Source organism: Triticum aestivum, chromosome 4B (assembly GCF_018294505.1).
Source record: "Triticum aestivum cultivar Chinese Spring chromosome 4B, IWGSC CS RefSeq v2.1, whole genome shotgun sequence".
NCBI lineage: Eukaryota > Viridiplantae > Streptophyta > Magnoliopsida > Poales > Poaceae > Triticum > Triticum aestivum.
In genome coordinates this window covers 61,707,693-61,715,225 of record NC_057804.1, presented here as the reverse complement: position 1 = coordinate 61,715,225, position 7,533 = coordinate 61,707,693, and the positions used below count along the sequence as shown (strand labels likewise).

At 47.3% G+C, this 7,533-nt stretch overlaps 1 protein-coding gene across 1 annotated transcript; it reads left to right on the top strand.

Annotated features, from left to right (window-relative positions):
• Positions 1-5,205: 5,205 nt before the first annotated feature.
• Positions 5,206-7,244, top strand: LOC123094422 (eukaryotic translation initiation factor 3 subunit G). The gene is made up of 2 exons (XM_044516431.1): positions 5,206-5,763; positions 6,499-7,244. Exons 1-2 carry the CDS (start codon positions 5,433-5,435, stop codon positions 7,026-7,028), a joined length of 861 nt encoding a protein of 286 aa, XP_044372366.1. The 5' UTR covers positions 5,206-5,432; the 3' UTR covers positions 7,029-7,244.
• The last annotated feature ends 289 nt before the right edge of the window (positions 7,245-7,533 follow it).

Below are 7,533 nucleotides of genomic sequence, written 5' to 3'. Positions count from 1 at the left end.
TATTATTGGTGCTGTCCTATGGTGCCCTCTGTGTCGCGCAAGCATGAGGGATTCCTGTTGTAGGGTGTTGCAATCCGTTCATGATTCGCTTATAGTGGGTTGCGTGAGTGACTGAAATACAAACCCGAGTAAGGGGATTGTTGCATATGGGATAAAGGGGACTTGATACTTTAATGCTATGGTTGGGTTTTACCTTAATGATCTTTAGTAGTTGAGGATGCTTGCTAGAGTTCCAATCATAAGTGCATATGATCCAAGAAGAGAAAGTATGTTAGCTTATGCCTCTCCCTCAAATAGAATTGCAATAGTGATTACCGGTCTAGTAACATAGTCAATTGCTTAGGGACAATTCCACAACTCCTACCACCGCTTTTCCACACTCGCTATATTTACTTTATTGCATCTTTATCTAAACAGTCGCTAGCTTATATTTACGTGCTCTTTATTATCTTGCAAACCTATCCAACAACACCTACAAAGTACTTCTAGTTTCATACTTGTTTTAGGTAAAGCGAACGGCAAGCGTGTGTAGAGTTGTATCGGTGGTCGATAGAACTTGAGGGAATATTTATTCTACCTTTAGCTCCTCGTTGGGTTCGACACTCTTGCTTATCGAAAATTATTGCGATCCCCTACACTTGTGGGTTATCAGAGCCCAATCGGACTCGATAGGCCTGGGCGTGCATGGTTCGGAACCCACATCCGGACACAGGTCCGGGGGTCCGGTGACGCAGATTTCCTTAACGGCGGAGTCTGTGTTCGGCTCTACCGCGAGTCTCGAACTATGGTAGGGGGTCCCGAACTGTGCGTCTAAGGCTAATGGTAACAGGAGACCGGGGACACGATGTTTTCCCCAGGTTCGGGCTCTCTCGATGGAGGTAATACCCTACTTCCTGCTTGATTGATCTTGATGATATGGGTATTACAAGAGTTGATCTACCACGAGATCGTAGAGGCTAAACCCTAGAAGCTAGCCTATGGTATGATTGTTGTTCTTGCCCCACGGACTAAACCCTCCGGTTTATATAGATACCGGAGGGGGCTAGGGTTACACAAAGTCGATTACAGAGAAGGAGATCTATCACCCGAATCGCCAAGCTTGCCTTCCACGCAAAGGAGAGTCCCATCCGGACACGGGACAAAGTCTTCAATCTTGTATCTTCATAGTCCAATAGTCCGGCCAATGTACATAGTCCGGCTGCCCGGATACCCCCTTATCCAGGACTCCATCACCCGTACCCATTCCTGCCCATAATCCCGATGAGGTGCAGCAACATGCTCCTGTTCTGGGACGAACTCCCGCCCTGGCCTGACTTGCTGGCGCGGTGCGGGTGGAGGATCTCGGCCAGGAGCTTGCTCCAGTGGTGAGGGAGGTGCAGTGGTGAATACATGCCCTTCCTGGTGCTCCTCCGGTGACTCCATAAGCGGCGGCTGCAGATTAGCGAGCCGCGGAACAAGGCGAGTGGTCGAGGTTGTGCCCTGCTCCGTGACACCTGAACCTGCAGGTGTAGCACCCGCCTCCGCCTGACGATGATGAGTCGCGTCGACGTTCTCTTGCGTCGCCTCAATTTGCTTGCCAAATTTGGAAATCCGCAGATCCATGGCCTCAAACTTGGTCAGCAAGGTAGCCAACGCCGACTGGATACTCTCAGAATTCTCCCCCATGGCTGCGAGTACGAGCTGAAGGAAATATGCCCTAGAGGCAATAATAAAGTTATTATTTATTTCCTTATAATCATGATAAATGTTTATTATTCATGCTAGAATTGTATTTACCGGAAACATAATACATGTGTGAATACATAGACAAACAGAGTGTCACTAGTATGCCTCTACTTGACTAGCTCGTTAATCAAAGATGGTTATGTTTCCTAACCATGAACAATGAGTTGTTATTTGATTAACGAGGTCACATCATTAGTAGAATGATCTGATTGACATGACCCATTCCATTAGCTTAGCACCCGATCGTTTAGTATGTTGCTATTGCTTTCTTCATGACTTATACATGTTCCTATGACTATGAGATTATGCAACTCCCGTTTACCGGAGGAACACTTTGGGTACTACCAAACGTCACAACGTAACTGGGTGATTATAAAGGAGTACTACAGGTGTCTCCAATGGTCGATGTTGGGTTGGCGTATTTCGAGATTAGGATTTGTCACTCCGATTGTCGGAGAGGTATCTCTGGGCCCTCTCGGTAATACACATCACATAAGCCTTGCAAGCATTACAACTAATATGTTAGTTGTGAGATGATGTATTACGGAACGAGTAAAGAGACTTGCCGGTAACGAGATTGAACTAGGTATTGGATACCGACGATCGAATCTCGGGCAAGTAACATACCGATGACAAAGGGAACACCGTATGTTGTTATGCGGTCTGACCGATAAAGATCTTCGTAGAATATGTAGGAGCCAATATGGGCATCCAGGTCCCGCTATTGGTTATTGACCGGAGACGTGTCTCGGTCATGTCTACATTGTTCTCGAACCCGTAGGGTCCGCACGCTTAAGGTTACGATGACCGTTATATTATGAGTTTATGCATTTTGATGTACCGAAGGTTGTTCGGAGTCCCGGATGTGATCACGGACATGACGAGGAGTCTCGAAATGATCGAGACATAAAGATTGATATATTGGAAGTCTATGTTTGGACATCGGAAATGTTCCGGGTGAAATCGGGATTTTACCGGGTTACCGGGAGGTTACCGGAACCCCCCGGGAGCCATATGGGCCATCATGGGCCTTAGTGGAAAGGAGAAAGGGGCAGCCCAAGGGGGCTGCGCGCCTCCCCCCTTCCCCTAGTCCTATTAGGACTAGGAGAGGTGGCCGGCCACCCCTCTCCCTCTTTCCCCCTTGGGAATCCTAGTTGGAATAGGATTGGGGGGGGGGGAGTCCTACTCCCGGTAGGAGTAGGACTCCTCCTGCGCCACCTCCTCCTGGCCGGCGCCTCCTCCCCCCTTGGCTCCTTTATATACGGAGGCAGGGGCACCTCTAAAGACACAAGTTGACACAAGTTGATCCACGTGATCGATTCCTTAGCCGTGTGCGGTGCCCCCTGCCACCATATTCCTCGATAATACTGTAGCGGAGTTTAGGCGAAGCCCTGCTGCTGTAGTTCATCAAGATCGTCACCACGCCGTCGTGCTGACGAAACTCTTCCCCGACACTTTGCTGGATCGGAGTCCGGGGATCGGAGTCCGGGCTACGTGTGCTCGAACTCGGAGGTGCCGTAGTTTCGGTGCTTAATCGGTTGGATCGTGAAGACGTACGACTACTTCCTCTACGTCGTGTCATCGCTTCCGCAGTCGGTCTGCGTTGGGTACGTAGACAACACTCTCCTCTCGTTGCTATGCATCACATGATCCTGTGTGCGCGTAGGAAATTTTTTGAAATTACTACGAAACCCAACACGAGCTTAGTCTGTGCAGACGGCTGCGACTGCTTCGACGGCGCCATTGCGGCTCGCTCCAAATAAGGCTAACCCTGCTCGGGATTTTGGGCGAAAATTTGGGAAACAAATTTTCGCACCCTTCGCGGTGGAATTACGGCCCAGTCGAGAGATTGTGAGCGCAGGCGGTCATGATCTAGGCTCTGATACCAATTGTGAGGCCCCGGTGGTGGATCTCACTGGATTTCTGGTGGGTTGGTAGGAGAAGATAGGTGGGGAGGAGAGGAACGGGTGAGATCAGAGAACAAGGGAGAGAGTTCAGAGAACGAGAGAGAGATTCAGACATTTCTGTATATTTTCCATCGATGTTTGTTTCAGTTACAGCCTGGGACTAAGTAGTCCACACACACACAACACCAACACACACCTAACCAGGCCACTGGCAGTCACCCCATGCGTGGTGCTAGTCTGACCGGTGGACCCTGGGTCCACCTGTCTGTCGTCCGGTGACGTCGGATCTGACGGAGCCGTGACAGTCGGCCCAGCTTCGCTCGAGTATCCTCAAAAAACACCTCAAACTACATGTGGGATTCGAACCCACATGTATTGTCAATGGACTTCGCTAGAGAACCACTGCACCATATCACTTTGTTGTGCTTTATTGGAAAACAATACTACTTGACCCATGTTTCAGTCCCAGTAGTGGGTCGGCCCAGCTTCGCTCGAGTATCCTCAAAAAACACCTCAAACTGTACGTGTGATTCGAACCCACATGTATTGTCAATGGACTTCGCTAGAGAACCACTACACCATATCACTTTGTTGTGCTTTATTGGAAAACAGTACTACTTGACCCATGTTTCAGTCCCAGTACAAATATTTGAAAAAAGGAAACCGAAATTTGTGATTTTTTAAAAAGTTCATCGATTTTGAAAAGGAGTTCACGGATTTTCAAAGAAATGTTCATGAAAATAAAAAAAATCATCAATTTTGAAAAACGTTCACATATTCAAAAAAGTTCACCGGATTTGGAAAAAATTCATTGATTTTCATATAAAAAAATCTCTAATTTGAAAAATGTTCACCAGATTTTTAAAAAAAATCATTGGTTTGGAAAAAGTACATGGGTTTTGATAAAGAAATGTTCATGCATTTGAAAACAAATCACCGGATTTTGAAATAAAGTTCATTGATTTGGAAAAAGTTCATCGGTTTTGATAAAAAAATGTGCATGCAATTGAAAGAAGTTCACTAGATTTTGAAAACAAGTTCACAAATTTTAAAAAGGTTCATCAGTTTTGGTTAAGAAAAGTTCATTGATTTAAAAAAATGTTCACCAATTTTCAAAAAGAGTTCACAAATTCAAAAAAAAATCATGAATATCAAAAAAAGTTCACCGGATTCAAAAAAAAGTTCATCAATTCAGATGAAAAAAGTTCACGTATTTTAAAAAAAAGGAAAGGAAAAAAGAGAAAAGAAAGGGATCACGTATTTTTAAAACAAAGAAAAAGAAAATAAAAAAGGAAAAGCTGAAAAGGAGAAAAAGAATGTAGCAACACACGTCAGGTGGGTTGGCTGGGCCGCGGGATAGAATCACGTAGTACGCATGTTTTTAGCGTTTTAAAAACCGAAGGAAAAAAGGTAACTGGGCCGGCCGAAAGCGGAGGAGGATTTAGCCCTTAAAAGGGCCCAGCTTCTTCTTCTAAAAAAAAAGGGGGCCCAACTCGCTGGGCTCACCTATCGTGGCCCTCAAGCTTGCCCTTTGCTTTTAAAAAGGTGGAATTTTCTGGCTTATCGAACATTGCGTGCCACGCACGGTGTGTCTACAAACCGACTTAAGTAGAAACGGAAACGGAAACGCAACCAAAGGTCCCAACTCCCAAGCTGTAGAGTCCAGCCCGCAGTCCATATACCTCCCGACGCCACGCCACACGATATAGCCGTCAACCAATCCGAGCCACACGTCCCACAGCTCGCGAGTTCGCAACCAAGCCGCCGCACCCCCGAACCCTGAACCCCGGCGAAGCAGCCATGGCGGCGGCGAAGATCCGGTGGGGGGAGCTCGACGAGGACGACGACGGCGGCGACCTCGACTTCCTGCTCCCGCCGCCGGTCGTCGTCGGGCCCGACGCCAACGGCCTCAAGAAGACGATCCACTACCGCTTCGACGACGACGGCAACAAGGTCAAGGTCACCACCACCACCCGCGTCGTCAAGCTCGCCCGTACGCGCCTCTCCAAGGCGGCCGTCGAGCGCCGCTCCTGGGCCAAGTTCGGCGACGCCGCCTCCGGCGACGACGCCTCCGCGCGCCTCACCGTCGTCTCCACCGAGGAGATCTTCCTCGAGCGCCCACGCGCCCCAGGTTGTACGTCGATCCTCTCTCCATCCCCACCTAGATCATCGTTACATCTGTGTTTTGTCGGATAATATGTTGTTTGTCACCAAAGGTTTCTTGATTCGCGTGTTTTGAAGCAACGCTGCTGTGCTGGTTGTGTAATACTCCTAGGACATAGTGCTAGTTTTGCACATCTGCTACGAAAATTGCACGAGTTATACATTAAGAGAACCTGCGATTGAGTTTAATCAATTTCATGAGATCTAGCTAGATAGGTTTCTTTGAATAAGGACGCTGCTTGCAGGCCATGTATAGTGTCCGATCATTGGATTTCCAATTGCAGTTGTGAACTTGTGATGCCTTGTCGGTTATGGAGTAGCTTAGAGGTTCCTGCAAGCTGTTTCTTGGCTGATGGGGGCCATGTTAAATTTCCTTCCATAGGCCACACAAATCACAAATGTAACTTGTCTATTTAGCCATTGTTCACGCTCTAGCCTGAACACTGCTATTGCTGCTCCATCCTTATTGAGGTTCTGAAGTCCCTAAACATGCCCCCATCTTATAGGCCATTGCTCACGCTCTAACCTGAACACTGCTGTTGGTCCATCCTTATTGTGGTTCTGAAGTCCCTAAACATGTCCCCATCTTATAGGCCATTGCTCACGCTCTAACATGAACACTGCTGTTGGTCCATCCTTATTGTGGTTCTTTAGTCCATAAACATGCCCCCATCTTATTTCCTAACTTTTCACTTGATTGTAGGGAGCAAGGCTGATGAACCAAGTGCTTCCAATGATGCACTGGAAACGGCAAACAAAGGTACTGCTCTCATGGTCTGCAGATCCTGTGGCAAGAAGGGTGACCACTGGACCGCAAAGTGCCCCTACAAGGATCTTGTCGATACTCTGGACAGGCCTCCTACTTCTGACGGACCTGCGGCACCGAATGATCCTGCTAAGAGCTCATATGTTCCTCCGAGGCTAAGGAAGGATGCTGTTTATCAAGATGGTGGACACGACATGAGGCGCAGGAACGATGAGAACTCTGTCCGCGTTACCAATTTATCCGAGGACACCCGTGAGCCTGACCTCCTCGAGCTGTTCCGTGCATTTGGCCCTGTTAGCCGAGTCTATGTTGCGCTGGATCAGAGGACTGGATCAAGCAGGGGCTTTGGCTTCGTCAACTTTGTCCAGAGGGAGGATGCTGAGAAGGCTATCAGCAAGCTCAATGGCTATGGTTATGATAACCTCATCCTCCATGTTGAGTGGGCAACACCTAGGCCTAGTAATTAGTTGCTGCCTTCGTTTCTCAAACCAAAACAGGGAAAAGTTTGTTACTGCCTACTAGCACATACAGATTTACTGCTGGATGTCTTATTGGTATGGTCTTTGAAGTACTCGTAGTAGTTTTGTGTCAGTGTGAATGACATTGCTTTTGTACACATGTGGATTTTGTTTGTAAGCACGGGATGACAGTTTCGTACTTAAATTTTGTAGAGCTTTTTGCTTTGTTTGGTTACCAGCAAAAATTTGTGCCACAAGCTTCAGGCTCTATTTTCTTCTCATCAAAAAAAATGAAAGGCTCTATTTTCTTCTCATCAAAAAGTGAAAGTTGCCAAAGCACTTCCCGGTGAACTCTTCCAATATCTTCCAGGAAATCCCTGCTGACATCTCCAAATTCTGAGAGTAGAGCGTTCATCTAGTGGTTGTCTTTCGATGCTGCAAGGAAGAGCAGAAATTCAACAACAAGTGATTTCCAACTTAGTCACTTCACATGACCTAAAAACTGTATCAAGTG

Excerpts from the sequence above, each read along its gene's own strand:
- LOC123094422 (XM_044516431.1), top strand. The coding sequence starts at position 5,433 with ATGGCGGCGGCGAAGATCCGGTGGGGGGAGCTCGACGAGGACGACGAC. Across the intron at positions 5,764-6,498 it reads CGAGCGCCCACGCGCCCCAG|GGAGCAAGGCTGATGAACCA; the intron begins GTTGTACGTCGA and ends ACTTGATTGTAG.